This window comes from Myotis yumanensis, unplaced genomic scaffold (genome assembly GCF_028538775.1).
Source record: "Myotis yumanensis isolate MYYU_CA2020_CCGP unplaced genomic scaffold, mMyoYum1.0.hap1 SCAF_4, whole genome shotgun sequence".
Taxonomy (NCBI): domain Eukaryota; kingdom Metazoa; phylum Chordata; class Mammalia; order Chiroptera; family Vespertilionidae; genus Myotis; species Myotis yumanensis.
Window position 1 is genome coordinate 53,674,176 of NW_027223755.1, and position 16,416 is coordinate 53,690,591.

General features: G+C 40.3%; 1 protein-coding gene across 1 annotated transcript in view; it reads left to right on the plus strand.

Moving 5' to 3' along the window:
* The window catches only part of FAM81B (family with sequence similarity 81 member B), a 57,084-nt gene extending 44,664 nt beyond the window's left edge, over positions 1–12,420 (plus strand). Inside the window, exons 6-9 of the mRNA XM_070412347.1 lie at positions 722–828; positions 8,777–8,912; positions 10,311–10,506; positions 12,142–12,420. Of these exons, the coding sequence (XP_070268448.1) occupies positions 722–828; positions 8,777–8,912; positions 10,311–10,506; positions 12,142–12,275 (573 nt within the window). The 3' untranslated portion in view covers positions 12,276–12,420. The remainder of the gene's footprint in view (positions 1–721; positions 829–8,776; positions 8,913–10,310; positions 10,507–12,141) is intronic.
* The last annotated feature ends 3,996 nt before the right edge of the window (positions 12,421–16,416 follow it).

A 16,416-nucleotide genomic window follows, 5' to 3' on the forward strand; every position in this document is an offset into this window, starting at 1 on the left:
TGCTCATGTCAGAATCCCTCCTGGAAATTCCTGAGGCCTCATCTTAGGCCACCACTCATGTGTGTTTTTCTCAGACCCCGATTGTACATTTAAACACATATTCAACAAGTATTTTGTGAATATTTACCATTGGCCATCCAATGTGTACTGAGGATATAGTGGTGGTAGAGGACATAGTGGTTTGCATTATTACTGGGAAGACAAAGTAAAGAAATAATCAAATTAACAAATAGTTAGCCAGTGTGCATCAGTGGTTGAGCACCAACACAGGAACCAAGAGGTCACCGGTTTGATTCCCAGTCAGGGCACATGCTCAGGTTGTAAGTTATGATCCCTAGTAGGGGGCATACAGATCAATGATGTCTCTCTATATATACCCTTCTTCCTTCCTCTCTCTCTCTAAAAATCAATAAAAACATTATTTTAAAAAAGCAACAAATAGCTAAACAAACTAATGTCAATAGTATGCTTCTGAGTATCATTAGGCAGCCTATTATCAAAAGAATATTAAAAGACAGCAGAATGAATACTCCACTTCTCTTTCCCTGGAGATGGTTCTATAATTATTGAATCATTCCTTTGAAAAAAAATCATTTTCAAATGAAAATGTGTTTTAGACTCAAGTCTGCTTCCTGGCTCCTTTAGGAATGAAGTATGATTAATGTAAGGGCTAGTGGTTTTGTTCACACACACAAAAAGTTCCTTTTTGTACTTTCATTAGGTAATGCAGCTCTTAGGAAAGATAGAGGCTTCCAATTCTGAACAAACCTCAAATTTAAAGATGGTCCAAGGGGATTATCGCCTTGAAATGAACCTTTTGGAGTTCAAGTAAGTAAATGGAAGATATTTAATTCTGTTAAATGCATTCTAAAGCGTTTTTGCCTAATGAAAGCATTGGCATTAAATAAAAACCTATCCCAAAACATAAACCTGGTCAAAAAATAAAGCAACGAAACTGATACAGAGACTATTCTCACTGAAGTAGCTTATGCAATACTCATAATAAAAGAAAAAAATATTAATTTCAGCATTCTCTTTCAATCATATCTCAACTGAATTAATATACTCACTCAGATCTTTCCTATAGAGGAATTTTAACTTATCATCAATTGTGTATTAAAATGCTTCAACGTAAAGTACTATTGAATAGACATCGATTGCACACGATTATCAATTAATTTTTAAAACAATTTTGATTACAAAAGCTTTTTAAAAAGACTTTTCTAAGATTTTTTTCTAAGACCCTCTACTTGCTCCTTTACATTATCCCTTTTGAAGGCCGGTCTCTAACCCATCTTAAATTGAGCTTTTGCCCTATATAATGGAGAAAGCAGTAAAGGGAGACAAGAATCCACAAATATTCACATTTCTGGCCTCCTTCTCCTCAAATCTTTGCCTGTTTGAATGGCCACATTTCCTGGGACTCTGGTGCAGGCAAAGGAGCATTCTAGTCACTCGGCTGGTGCTGCCTCGCAGCCCCTCCTACCCTTGTTCTTTTTCCTGTCTCTCTCACATCACTTGGATTTAATGCCTTGACCAAATCTGGTATTCTAATAATACTCAGCTTTCTCCATTTTCCCGCCCCATCTCTACCATATTTCAAGAAATCTAAGTGCCACTGACTATAGATGTACCATATATTTTTGCACCTCTGTGACATGGAGCTAACAATTAAACCATAGTACACCTAACTTTAAGACACCTCCCAATTTTAGAGATGTTAAATTGGGAAATGTGTCCTAGGAACAGTACTCATAACTAAAGCTCAGAGAAGAAAATGTCTTGAGTATAGAGAAAACACCCACTTTATTCAGACTCCAAAAAAGCATATTATGTTCCTAAGACCTAGCACAATGATAATGCTCAATAAATATCTGTGTGGTGCTTCATCTAATTCATTTAGCTTTGAATTAAGATGGAGAAAAATGACCAAAGAAAAGTAGAAAAGTAAACCATTTCTAGAAGTACAGTTTATGAACTGATTGCACTGGGGGAGAATGGGATTTATAATCTGAAATGGAAGACTGGCTTAAAGAGATGAAGTGTATTAACAACTAGGAAAGAGGGGGAAAGGCAATGTTTAGGATCTAGGGCTAACTGCTGTACTGGTGATGCTGTGTACTTTTTCTGTCTTTAGTCTTGTGGGAAACTGGCTTATAGACAAATAATCTAAGTAGTTAAATCTGAATGTCGGCAGTTTTTGTAATAGCATAAACTTGAATCTCTCACTTGAAATAATGAAGTTTTAAAATTTCATTAGTATTACTGTAGGTTATAGTAAGTTTATAAACCAGATTTTTCCCCAGCAAATATTTATGAGTTCTAATGAGTCAATTACACAATTGACTCTTTTTTATTTAAACTTTCTCCATCATTTTTAAATTAAAAAGTAACCCCATTTGACCCAGTAATCCCACTTCTGGGAATATATCCCAAGAAACCAGAAACACCAATCAGAAAGGACATATGCACCCTTATGTTCATAGTAGTACAATTTATAATAGCTAAGATTTTCAAACAGCCTAAGTGCCCATCAGCAGATGAGTGGATTAAAAAACTGTGGTACATCTACACAATGGAATACTGGGCTGCTGTAAAAAAGAAGGAATTTTCACCATTTGCAACAGCATGAATGGACCTGGAGAGCATTATGCTAAGTGAAATAAGCCAGTCGAAGAAAGATAAATATCACATGATCTCACTCATATGTGGGATATAAAGAACAACATAAACTGATGAATAAAAATAGATCCAGAAACAAAGAAACACTGAACAGATCATCCAACCTCAGAGAGAAGGCAGGGGAGGAGGAGGCGGGGTAAGAGATCAACCAAAGGACTTGTATGCATACATATTAGCATAAGAAGTGGACACGAACACTGAGGCGGTGGGGGCTTGTCCTAGGGGGTGGGAGTGGCGGGGGAGGGGGGGGACTGTCAATCAGGGAAAAAGGACACATATGTAAAACTTTAAACAATAAAAAAGTAATATGCAGTCATTATAACAAACACAATGAAACAAAAATAAAATAAAATAAAAATTCACCATTTCAGCTTCTTAATGTAATCAATGCTAACACACCTTCTTTCTTTTTAATATAAATACAAGATGTCCCAAGAAATGTATACACACTTTGAATAATTATTCATTCCAATGGGTTAAATCTGAAAAGAAAGAAGCATCAATTGAGCTATCATCTGTGAAGTATATATACACTTTTTGGGACACCCTGTATATAACAGAAAGAGGATGTTTTCTGTGTATTTATATTTATGTACAATATGTATATTATATGTACATATATAAATTACTCATATATAGAGAGAAAGCATGGAGTTTTTTGTTTGTTTACAAATATATTTTTATTGATTTTCAAAGGAAGGGAGAGGGAGAGAGAGCAACATCAATGATGAGAGAGAATCATTGATCAGCTGCCTCCTGCATGTCCCCTACTGGGGATTGAGCCTGAAACCTGGGCATGTGCCCTGACCTGGAATCAGTTCATAGGTAGACGCTGAACCACTAAGCCACACTAGCCAGGCAAAAGTATGGTTTTTTTAAAAAATTAATTCTATACACATTACTCATAATTTACTCTCTTCCAGTACAGTTTAGATATCTCTCTAGATCAATGAATACTATTTTTCAAAGTTGCATAATATTTTAACTTACAGATATGCCATAATTAATTCAATCATTTATTTTATTGATAGATTTTTTTCAATTATGGTTACCATAAACAAACAGAAAATTATCATGTATATATATCCTAAGATAACCTTAGATATAGGTGCTTTTGTTTCTACAGGCAAGATTCCTAGATCAAAGATATTATTTATCAATTTTTATAAAAATGTACCAATTTATACTCCCACCAGCAGAGTGTGAGCAGATCATTCTCAACATTCTTACCAACACTGGAATTTCTCTTTTTAATATTTGCCAATTAAAGAATGGAAAATAGCATCTTCTATTTCATTTGCATTCTCTTCACCATTTGAATTTTCTTTGTGAATTACCCATTCTTATCATTTGTCAAATTTTGTATTGTGATTATCATTTTTAAATCAATTTATAGGGTTCATTTACATCAGGGATATTCACCTTTAACCGAGATATGTATTGCAAATGCGTTTTCCTCAAGGAGAATGTAAGACAGAGATAGGCCTCTTTTTTATTTTTTTTCAATCAGAGCACTTGTCAAATCAAAGTAGATGGTGCATAAAATTCGTTTTTCTTTTTGTAAAGTGTTTCTGATCAAAGAGATTAAAAAGCATTTTAATAACATTGAAGGGTAAGTTTAATTTTCCCATTTAGAAAATTTAATAACAAATCCAAGTTTAATGGTCAACTAAATATATTTTATATTGAATTTAGGTCACAGTATTGTCTAAGGGTTTGCTAGTGAATTCCTGGGACTTTGGCACTTATCACTAGACCTAACAAAGGTGACACACAGGCTCTGTAATTCGAACCCTGCATTGAGCCTCCTTTCTTCCAGAAGGGTCTTAGATGGTCAGCTAAGTAATGACCTACCAGTGGTCGGCAAACTGCGGCTTATGAGCCACATGCAGCTCTTTGGCCCCTTGAGTGTGGCTCTTTCTAAGCCTTAGGAGTACCCTAATTAAGTTAATAACAATGTACCTACCTATATAGTTTAAGTTTAAAAAATGTGGCTCTCTCTTGCCAAAACCGGTTTGGCTCAGTGGATAGAGCATCGGCCTGCAAACTGAAGGGTCCCAGGTTCGATTCCGGTCAAGGGCATGTACCTGGGTTGTGGGCACATCCCCAGTGGGAGATGTGCAGGAGGCAGCTGATCGATGTCTCTCTCTCATCGATGTTTCTAACTCTCTGTCTCTCTCCCTTCCTCTCTGTAAAAAATCAATAAAATATATTTAAAAAAAAAAAATTTGGCTCTCAAAAGAAATTTCAATCGTTGTACTGTTGATATTTGGCTCTGTTGACTAATGAGTTTGCCAACCACTGACTAAGCCAACAGCTTAGTGCTTACAGAGCAAGTCGAGGCCCTCATGAAACACAGCTGTCTCTTAGTGCAGGTTTGGCAGAGGCGGCACCTACCAGTCACTCGTCTACATGGCTCCTACTACTGATGCTGTCTAGGTGATAGTGATTTGTAAGAAAATAAATAGTATTTGACTGTCAAACCTCAGAGGGAAGGCAGGGGTGGGTGGATGGGAAGAGATCAACCAAAGAACTTGTATGCATACTAGTATATGCATAACCCATGGGCACAGACAACAGTGTGGTGGAGGCCTGGGGCGGGGATGCAGGTGAGGGCTAGAAAGGGTCAACGGGGAAAAGGGGGACATCTGTAATACTTCCAACAATAAAGATAATTTTTTAAAAAAGAAACAGTATTTGGTCAATGAAACAAATGCATAGACTTGAATTTTATTGTACAACTTTGAAAATGCTAACAAACTATCCAAGGCAAGGACATGTCTCATTCATCTTTGTATCCTCAGCACAAATAGAAACCAATGAATGAATGAATGAATGAATGAATGAATTGTTTTGAGCACCTATAATATGTGTTTTGGAATATCCAAAGACATAATCATAGCCACATATAATTGGGGAGAAAATGCATAGTAACAAGCTAAATACAGGTAAAACAAAAGTTAAGATAATGTTAAATGAAATATATCAGGAGGCAGAAATGTTCACCCAACTCCGTAGAGTGGGTCCCACCCCATTTTAAAGATGAGGAAACTTATAATTAAAGAGATTAAGAAATTTACTGAGCCATGCAGCTAGAACAGCGTCTGACGACAAATTTCAGGTTATTTTTGTTAAACTTTGATGCTTCCATCTCATGATTCCCCTTATTAGTAAACTAATCCTGTATGAAAATTTAGGGAAATAAAAGATCACATCTGCTTGAAACCAGAAAGGTATGACACTGTGAACATACTGGGACTTAAGCTCAAGTACAATTTGGAATAATTACCAGGAAACAAGTCTGCTGTCAGAGCGGAGCTGGAGTTACTTTTTAATTAATGTCACTAATCAGAAATCACAGAATATTAATACGAAATTACTTTAAGGTATATAAGTATACACTTAGCAGAAAAATTATTTCTGGAAATTAATTCCTTGCTTCTGACATGTCCTCATTTGTGTTTGCCAACCATACCCGGGTGATCACTAGGATGTTTGCTCCAAGCCTCACACTCTGCCCTAATCATTCAATTCACTCTCCACACACCTCTGCCCTGGGCTCTGTTGTGCCTCTGGATCCCATTTTATTTTATTCTTCTGTAACTTCCCTCTTTGGTGTGTATTTTAACCTGTATAAAAATTAAGAAAGAAAAAAAAAACACCCAGCCAACATTATCCTAGTGAGGTTTCTGACCATAATTAAAAATCGGACTTTTGTGTTTTGAGAAAAAATAAAAATAAAAAGCTGTCTGTCTGTTTGTGTGTCTGTCTATCTAAATATCTATCTATACATACATACATCTACCCACCTATCTATCTATATATGTCTACATCTAATAGAAATATCCCCGTAACCACTGGAATAGAGGCCTTGGGAACTAAAATGTGAACACCAAGATAATTCATCTTGTTAAGACTTTAACTGTAAGTTCTACAATTACAGAATAGTCATTTCCACTTAGTAAAGCATGTCCGTTATGTTAGGGGAAAGTCTAAGGAAAGAACCAGAGTTACATAAACTTTTACTTTATCCTTTTTGTCTTTCAAGGAGAATGCTATTTATATAATGCTTTCATAAACTACCGACAGAGTCTGACTTCTGATTGTTACCAGGAAAATGAGTCTCCAATAGCAGGCAAAACCTTGTAATGAAAGGATCATAAGTAATGATTCATTCTTTATGGCTTTATTTAAATTTCAGAATTTCAATTACTGACATGCCCTTCCAGAGATATTACTTGGGCACATTGGTTTTCAGAGGGATTTTAATATTGTATCTGTGATGAGAGTAAATGCTTTCATTTTATTTTCACACTAAAGGTGAGCAGTGACTGCTGAATTCTCAATTGTAAAGCTACCTCTGGGTTATCTGAGGATTTAACACCCCTCCTTAACCATCACTATTAATATTTCCAACAGAAACAGGGAAGGAAAGATGAAAATCAAAGATTAGATCTTTAAATAGCTTGGCAAGTCTATGATTTATTTGTGAACAGCCCTAATAAAAGGTATTGAATGAGGAAAAAATTACTCATTTGTTCATTGATTTAGCAACTCTTTATTGAGCACTTTCTATATTCTAGCCATTGCTCACAGGCATGAACAAAGTAAAATTCTTGCCCTTAGAACTTAGGTTCTAAGGCGTCTTTTTCAGGAGAACTAGAGAGGCATATACATGCATTATATGTCCAGCATGTTTTAAGCAATTTTCAATGATAAATATCACACACTAAATTATCTGTGTAAATTTTTTCTTATAGCAACTATTATTTCAAGCCACAGTAATATGAATATTTCCAATATCAACATGCATTATTCCTGCCCATCTGATATTTTGCCTTGTCTAAAAGGGAATTGGAAACTGACATCTCACCAAGAGCAAGTCACATGCAGAAAACACATACAGGAACCACTCGCCAGTCCCCATCCCTCAGCCCACCTCTTCTCAGTCCTGTATTTCTTAGTCATTCCAGATGTGGCTCCCCTTTCGGCTCACACCCTCAGCCACTCTACAGTGGCTTTTCAAATTGATGATATATGATTCCAACCCTTTTACCACTTCCATTTTTTAAAATCCCCCATTCTCTGTTATTTACTATCCCTATGGCATATCACCCGGATGCCAGCAGTCCCTTCTTGCACCTTTGCCTATTTCTTCTGTGTGTGCCCCCCATGAGTAACTCAGCACCTCTTCAAGCCCTCCCCCTCCCCTGCCCCGAAAGAATCCACTCACAGAGACCCATGGGTGGCGATGGGCACTTTACCGATGATTTCACCCGAGACCGAAAAGACAACCAAGGAACACTCTGCTTCCCCCAAGTCCTTTGGGGCTCTGCTCCTTCTCCCTTCCCCCTTCCTACCTCAGCCTTTTCTCTGCTCATTTAAACGATGAAGGTCCTGTCTGGCCAAGCTCCTCTCCCAGCCTCCTGGTGGCCTGTGTAGAGCAGCGGTTCCCTAGCCAATGTGCCCACAGCTAAGACTGTTTCCCACATTTTATAATAAATTTTAAATAAAAAATTACATTTAATGACATGTGAAGAGAATAAGACATTTCTATTTCAGCATATGTAAAGTTAGATGGACTACAAGCATGCTCCTTTGTTCGTTTCTTGTTTATAAATAAGCCATGCTGATCTGTGTCATCCGTGGCTGCTTTCTGGCTGCAATGGCAGCAGCAAGAGCTCAGTGGTTGCAAAAGAGACCGACCCAAAAGCCTAAGCTATTTACTGTGACCCTTTACAGAAGCTGGCAACCCCGACTCCCAGCCCAGGTGCCTCAGCCAAGTATTGCTTCCAGACACACGCATGGCCCAGGGCTCCGGGAGGAACCTGCCTGGTGGCACGGGTTTCTGTCTCCTGTGTTTTAGGGCACATGGAGGGTATTGGCAGCAGCTGGGCTGAACAGGCGCTCAGGGCCGGATCCACAGTGTTCTCCCTCGGCCGCACATCACCCGAGTACTTGCTACACACATTGACCCTCATCATCTGAAAACACACACACACACACACACACACACACACAAAAGAAAACAACCTACAGATTTTCTTCAACACTAAAGTGTACTTACTAAAATATAACACAATTCTTCCCTTAGACTGAACTCACTTGCAAATAATCTGTACGAGGAAGTTGAGAAAAATCAAAAAAGTACAGAAAGCCAGCTCATCAAATACGACAAGGACCAGCTGGGCCACATGAACTCGTGTCTGAGGCTCCTGCAGGAGAAACAGGTAAGGAGCCCTTCTGCCCGGGGCGCTGCTGGCCGCTGCCTGGTCAGCACCGCCAGGGTGTCCCAAGGAGCCTGGGTCAGCACCCACCGCCAGGGTGTCCTGAGGCCTTCGCCTGAGTGTCAGTAGCCTGCTCTGTGGGGCCCCAGGCTAGGAATCCAGACGCCTGTCTCTGTTCCTGTTTGCTGTTCCCCAGGTCTGCTCAGAAAGTGCTCTACCGCTAGTCAAGGGACCAAAAGACAGTTTAAAAACCCAGATTCCGAGTCCCAACCCAGAGCCCAGGCGTCAGACAGGCCTTGCAAGGCCTCCCCGCCGGCGCCCTGGCGATGCTTAAACACAAGGAAGCCTGAGTCCTTGTACCTGAGACCAGCCGTTTCACCTCTCCCGAGAGCCTGAGCCGATGGAAGGTTTTCCGAACTCCTTTTCCAGCTCAGACCTTGTGCAGACAACCCGCCCCCGCCCGGCTCTGGGCGGAGGAGGCTGCAGTCTGGGGGACACCACTTCAGGGCTCCCTTCTCCCGCTCCCGCCAGCGGAGTGTCCACGCTGCTGCGCCCGCAGGAGAGCAGCGCAGGCCACCAGGGTCCTCAGTGGCTGCCAGCCTGGCAAGCCATTCAAATCAGGTGTTTCTGGAACTTGGGTAGAAGGGCTTTAGCCATGCGCGGCCACTCCTGCAGCCCGGTGGGCCCGCAGTTGTCCTACCTGAGTCAGGAAGATGCCTCCACCAGTCCTAGGCGGCACTGGGTGGCCACAGGAACACCTGCAGGCAGAAGCTCTGGACTCCACCTTCCTGAGGCAGGAGAACCAAAGGGGCCAAGCCAGTCAGTCCAGCCCGTTCCTGCTCCCACATTCCCTAGGGGCAGAGGGAGGAGCAGAGAAGCTAATTAGCATCACCTGGAGCGCTCTTCACCTGGATCCCTTGGGGGCTCCATCAGAGACCAAGCAAACCAGAATGTGGAGTAGGTGTGGTCCAGGTGATTCTAATGGACAGCGGGTGGAGAATCACTGATCTAGCTGAACTGTCTGCGGGAGAAGTGATGCTCAGGAATGAGGCCTCTAACACTTCGGAGCAGGTCCCAGGAGCGTGTCAAGCAGAATCTAAAACGCCTTCCTTTAACACTAGACTGAAATTCCAGATCCTCCAGGCGTCTCAGCAAGGCCACAGCCCTTTCTCTCCTTGTCCTCCATAACGTAGGGAATTGCAGAAACTACAAAGGATCCAGGCCAGACAAAGGGATGAACTCTCATACTTGGGAACATAGTTTTAGATACAAGGGAACTTAGTTCGAATGTTCATGTTTAACATGGAAAAGTGATTTTGTTAAAAAAACATTCTCTAAGCTGAACTACAAAGCCGCAAAGATTTTCTTGTCGGCAGTTTTATCATGTGTTATCTTTTCTAGGAAAAGTCTGAAAATAAAATGGGAGAAAAATTACTGCAGCTTTCGAGCAAATTAGAGAATTTCATTAACACACACACACAGGATGCAGCACTAAGCAAAGTTAAGCACATAGAAAATAAACTGAGTAAAAAGATGAGCCAACTGGAAAAGCACATCTGGGATGAATTAGAGAAAATGCAGAGTGAATGTCAATCAGGTGAGCCGTACCTTTGATTAAGTTAAGAACAACAGCCCTTTCCTAGCCAACCCCTCAGTTTTCTATGTTGTGCTAATGGCTGGCAACTGATCTCGTCATTAGTGACATGCTTTTGTATTTAACCCGACTTTCCTAAATATCCCAGAGAATGTCAACATCTCATGGGAAGGTATATAAGTTGAGGGGTTTTTTTGTTTGTTTTGTTTTGTTTTTCTCTCTGAGATCAGAGACTCATAGAATTGTTGGACCTGGAAGGTCCTTGGGGATCATCAAGACGTGGCTTGTGGGTGTATCATAAAACAAGGAGCCTAAATCCAATGCCCCGCCTTGAACTTGCAGGTAATAAGCCTGGACAGATGTCAGGCCGGAGCCCTGACATTTAGACATAAGAAAAAAAAAGATACATTAACAGTGTCCGGAATAATGGCTGTCTTTCTTCTTAAGGAGGCAGCAGTGTCAAGCTGAGCTAACTTCAAAGAGGATTAATTTGAAAGGCTCATCTAATTTGTCAAAGCCCAGGACGTGGATAGGTGCTGTGGAGCAGCCATCTGCCTCCAGCCACAATGCTGAGGGAATTACCAGGGTCCAGAAGTTTCCTTTCCTTAGAGAAAGCCCCACTCATTTTCTGTCCTCTAGATCTCAGAAAAGTGTATGTCAAGTCTACCTAATTTTGATCCTGTATAGAGGTGCCTTGAAGGTATCGTAGAAAACCATCATGGTCTCATTCTGCCAGATGTGGCTGGCATATAAGTGAAATTCTTTGCCTAGAAATATGACCTTCACCACCTCTATCCCCAACTCCTACTGCCAAATCAGAATAATGAATTATCTGGCCAGAAATCATGTCTCAAACATACCTGACCCTTCTTTAGGGCCCTGCTTCCTACTCCACTACCAGAGGTTTAATTTTATTCATTCCAGTAGTACAACCACAGCATGAGCTCAAGAGGGGTTTGCAATCTCTGCATGTTATTAAGTGGGAGTTTAGAAAACAGGGACTCTGAATTAATGGTTTGCTTCTTTATGCCTTTAATAAAAATGTGTTGAGAAATGATTATGTGAAAGGCTCCGGTGAATAAGAAATGGGCTATACCCAAGAAGCTTGATATCTGGTAGGTAATGACCATGAGAAATTAAACTTTAATGAGAGATGCAAAGTGCTGGGGGAGGGGAGTGTGCAGCAGCCAGTGACCACTCTTTAGGTCCCTCAAACAAGTTGATGTTAGAGAAAGTTTAAAATCTCATCTGAGATTTCAAAGGTCTTTACCTTCAATTTGGTAACAAGAATAAAAAAAAAGAGATCATCCAAATCTCTTGTCAAAGTGTACAGAAAAAAAGAGCTATTTTAAATTTCTCTCTTGAAATATAGAATCATTTCATTCTGCAATATATTTGGGGGGAAGAAAAGAAAAGAATTGAATTAAAATTCCACAATGAAGCAGATACAAATCGAAACACTATTGCTAATGCATCTTCATGACAAACAAGAAATGGTTACACATTTTTAGACTGGTCTTAATAAAATGTAATGTGCTTTGAATTAAAAGATGATCATTTATGGACTCCTGATTAACAACTTCTGTAAAAAACAAACGTTCCAATGCATTGTTTAAGTATACTCATATCTTCTTTCAGGTTTTAAATCAATTCATGACTCTCTCACCTCCCTCCAACAAATACAGAAAACAAAGATGGATTTAGAGATACATAAAGTACAGAAAGACCTAAAGAAATTACACCGTAAGATAGTTGATATCCAGGAAGTGTGAAACTTTCCAGTCTTCTTTTTCACCAGCCAATAGAGTGGTTTGTTGGTAAAAGCTGAGAAGAAGAAAGTTAATATCTGAGATGTTTATTGCTTTCTCTGTCTCTGTATTTCTTACCACCTTTTTAAAGGAGATGACTGTATTAAAAAATCCAATAAAGCAAAGAAGCTTTCTGAGGTTTTCATTAATTTATTAATTAAAAACTTAATGAATTTTTTACATACATGCATTTTTATTACCCAGAAATAAAAAAGAGCAATCTACATAATGTAACTGAGTGAAGTAGGCAGGTGTAATACATTAAAGAATGGCAAGAACTGTGGCAAATTGGAGACCACTCGCCCTGTCTAAAAAGAATAGCCACCATGCTGTTCCTTTTCATTATTAGCATATATATAATCCATTATTGCCCCAGATTTCATTTTTCAAGAGAAACCAGAAATCTGGGTTTTATCGACGTGGGGGCCCTGTCTAGAGCAGTGGTTCTCAACCTTGGCTGCACATTAGAATCACCTGGGAATCTTTTTAAAATCCTGATTTCTGGGCCTCATCCTCCAGAAATCCTGTTTCTTTATTATGGGGTGAGGTCACAACATTAGTAACAAAGAAATAGAATTTCCGGAGGATGGGGCCCAGAAATCAGGATTTTAAAAAGATTCCCAGGTGATTCTAATGTGCAGCCAAGGTTGAGAACCACTGGTCTAGAGCAGCCGTGGGCAAACTAAAACTAAAAAAATGAATAAAACTAAAAAAAAAAAAAAAAAAAAAAAAGACCGTACCCTTTTATGTAATGATGTTTACTTTGAATTTATATTAGTTCACACAAACACTCCATCCATGCTTTTGTTCCGGCCCTCTGGTCCAGTTTAAGAACCCATTGTGGCCCTCGAGTCAAAAAGTTTGCCCACCCTGGTCTAGAGGCACCAGGCCTCTCTGAGCGTGGGAATCCTAGTCAGGATGTTCCAGGCTAATTTGCTATACGCAGGTGCAAAAGCAAGGACCCAGCAAGCTATGCACTGTGCAAGTGTGCCTTTCTGCATTTGGCACAAAGCCCCTTTTGTTTGCGCTTGTTTTCAGCTTGTCTATGAGTTGCCACTGACCAGCCTGTTGTCGGTTGCTTTGTTTGTAATGAAGCATGTCCCATGTGCCTGCTTGTACCCGCGTGTTCTTTCCGTTTCCCACACCCAGAAGAGTCAAGTCCCTGGCTGAGGAGCTTGCCCCTGACAATATGGAACCGCTCCCTTTATAAGCATTAACAACAGTTGGCCCTCCACATCCATGGGTTTTGCATTGGTGGATTCAACTGAACTATGGGTGGAAAATAGCCCCCCAAAAAAGAAATTTCCCAAAATGTTCCAAAAGAGCAAAACTTGAATGTTCCATGCACCAATCACTATGCTGAATCCATGAGAATAAAATAATGTGTAGGAATACCCTACTGTAGTCTATATGCAAATATAGGTTATATGCAAATACTACACCATTGTATTTAAAGGACTTGAGTATCCTTGAATTTTAGTAACCTCAGGGCTGGGGGGCTGGGAGGGTGGTCCTGGATCCAACCCTCCCTTCCCACCCCGAGGGTACTGAGGGATAATTATAGTTCCTAAACTAGGAGGGAATGTCTGTGGGTAGATACAGTCAGTGGGCTGTCAGTTTGCGACTTCTGACCCAGAGATTTTTGTTTTCTAGCAATCCCCGTATTTGTAGCAGGTAATATTGATTTATTTTACTCAATATGTATCAGAATTATGAGCAACTGAGAGCTAAGTCATTAAAAGAAAATAGAATACAACAATTTCCATGAATGACATCCAACATGATTTAATCTAGGTGCTATATTTAAAAGCACTTCAAAAACACTAATTAGTTTCCTACAAAATTAAGTCATGTATAACTTCTAGATATGTTAAATGTAGAGCCTGGTATTAGACAGTAAAATCGATAACAATAAAATTGACTTCATGTTCTGCACTATTCTCTAGAACAGTGATGGTGAACCTATGACAGGCGTGTCAGAGGTGACACGCGAACTCATTTTTTTGGTTGATTTTCTTTGTTAAATGGCATTTAAATATATAAAATAAATATCAAAAATATAAGTCTTTGTTTTACTATGGTTGCAAATATCAAAAAATTTCTATATGTGACACGGCACCAGAGTTAAGTTAGGGTTTTTCAAAATGCTGACACGCTGAGCTCAAAAGGTTCGCCATCACTGCTCTAGAACAAGGAATAATTTCTAACCTCAAAGTTTTTCGTAACCTTGGCAAGGGGACCTCTGCTTGCAGGTATGTGGGCACATAATGGGTGTAATGGGAATACCTGGAAGAGCCATTTGGCATAAACATGGGGAATCAGGCAGATTCCCCGAAGAAAGGGATCTAAATGGAAAGCTCTAATGTATACGTAGGCATTAGCCCAGGGAAAGGGGCTAGATATCGGTAGATGTGGGGGCTCAGATGGAGCAGCCTGAGCAAAGACCTGGAGACCAAGACAACGGCACACAAGGATATAGGGTGTCCCCAAAACTGTATACACACCCTTGGAATATAATAAAGGTCGTGTTTATTAAAATACTTTTCATTTTCAAAATTGAGCTATCAGCTGTTACAGTGTGTATGCAATGTTGGGGGATACCCTGTAAGGGTCAGAGGGTAAAGTGTGTGTGGTGAAGGTTGGGGAAGAGGGATGGGGGAAGTAAACAGTGAAAGAGAAGGCTGTGTCGTTGGAGGTGGGGGTGGGGTGTCTATCACAACAGGCCTTATAACTCATGTTGAAGAACGTGGGCTTTATCTCCAGAGCCCAGACTAGACTTTAAAGGATTCCAATAGGAGGATGACATCGGATTTGCATTTTAGAGAACTCTCTCTGGTTGTAATGTGAAGAATAAATTACAGACACTGGGAGAAGCAAATCTGGTGGGGAAGGAGGGAGGTGATACAGGAGGAAGAGGATAATGAGCTCAGTTTTCAACTAATTGATTTTGAAGTATCTATGGGATGTCTAAGTGGATATGTCTAGTGGTGAGTGAGAGACAAACACCAGGAGCATGAGAGAAAGATCTGAACTGAGGATTTAGCACAGAAATGCTTGTTGGGTTATGGGTGAGGAAGGGATGGTCTGGGGTTGGGTGAAGGAAGGGGACATGAAGACTTCAGTGAACAACCGAGACTCGGGAAGAACTCTGGGGACAGCAAGCACTGAAAGGACGGGCCGAAAAGGAACCGTGAAGCCCCTAGGTGAGCATGTGGAGGCAGCACTGAAGAGGGAGCAGCGGCGTTTGAGGGTGTCAGTCTTCCGTGGGAGTTTCTGCCAGTGATACTTTAAAACCTACTGATCCTGTAAACTGGAAAAGTTGGGTAAACCACACAACTCAGCAGGCAATGGTTGTAATACCTTCCTGAGTGCCTTTCCAAGCCATAAAACAAGTGCATCTCCTCCCACAAAGAGAGGGTAGCGAGCCCTCCCGGGAGAAGCAGGACCATTGCCAGGAAAAATATTAGGTGGTTTTGGCCCCTACCCAGCTTGGCATCTCCCTCCCCAGGAGAGTCGAGTCACACACATTTGTGGTAAAGGTCTGTTATTTCAGATCTTTCCCTGAATACACAGTTATGAAATTTTCTAACTCCGTGGACTAAATTTCCATAACACCCCCTCCATCCTTGGCAGAGTTCTGGGACTTCATTTTCAGAAGGTATTTACACAAGACAAATGGTGTGAATAAAAACTGATGTGCGCAGTAGTATGTCATAAACCAGGTTTTCTTTTACAGTCCAGTACACAAACTGAAAAAAAAAAACAGAAAAATGAACTAAACTTCTGTGCTTGGGAGTTTTGAAAGAGACTTGAGGTATGAAAGACTTGAGTTTAAAACCAGGGCCACCCAGTCACTATCTGTGACTTTGACATGTTCTTTAACTTCAGAGTCTTAGTGTCCTCATCTTAAAATGGGGGAGGGGGAGCAGTGCCCTGGTCAGGTGACTTAGTTGGTTAGAGCATCATCCCATACCAGGATTTGAATTTAGTAATTCAGAGAACTACTCTTGCTGGTGAACATTCTGCTATATTGTTTCTCAAAATACATGCACAGCATCTAATGCAGTGTCTGATACCTAGTAGCTATTGCTCTTGATAAATTGTA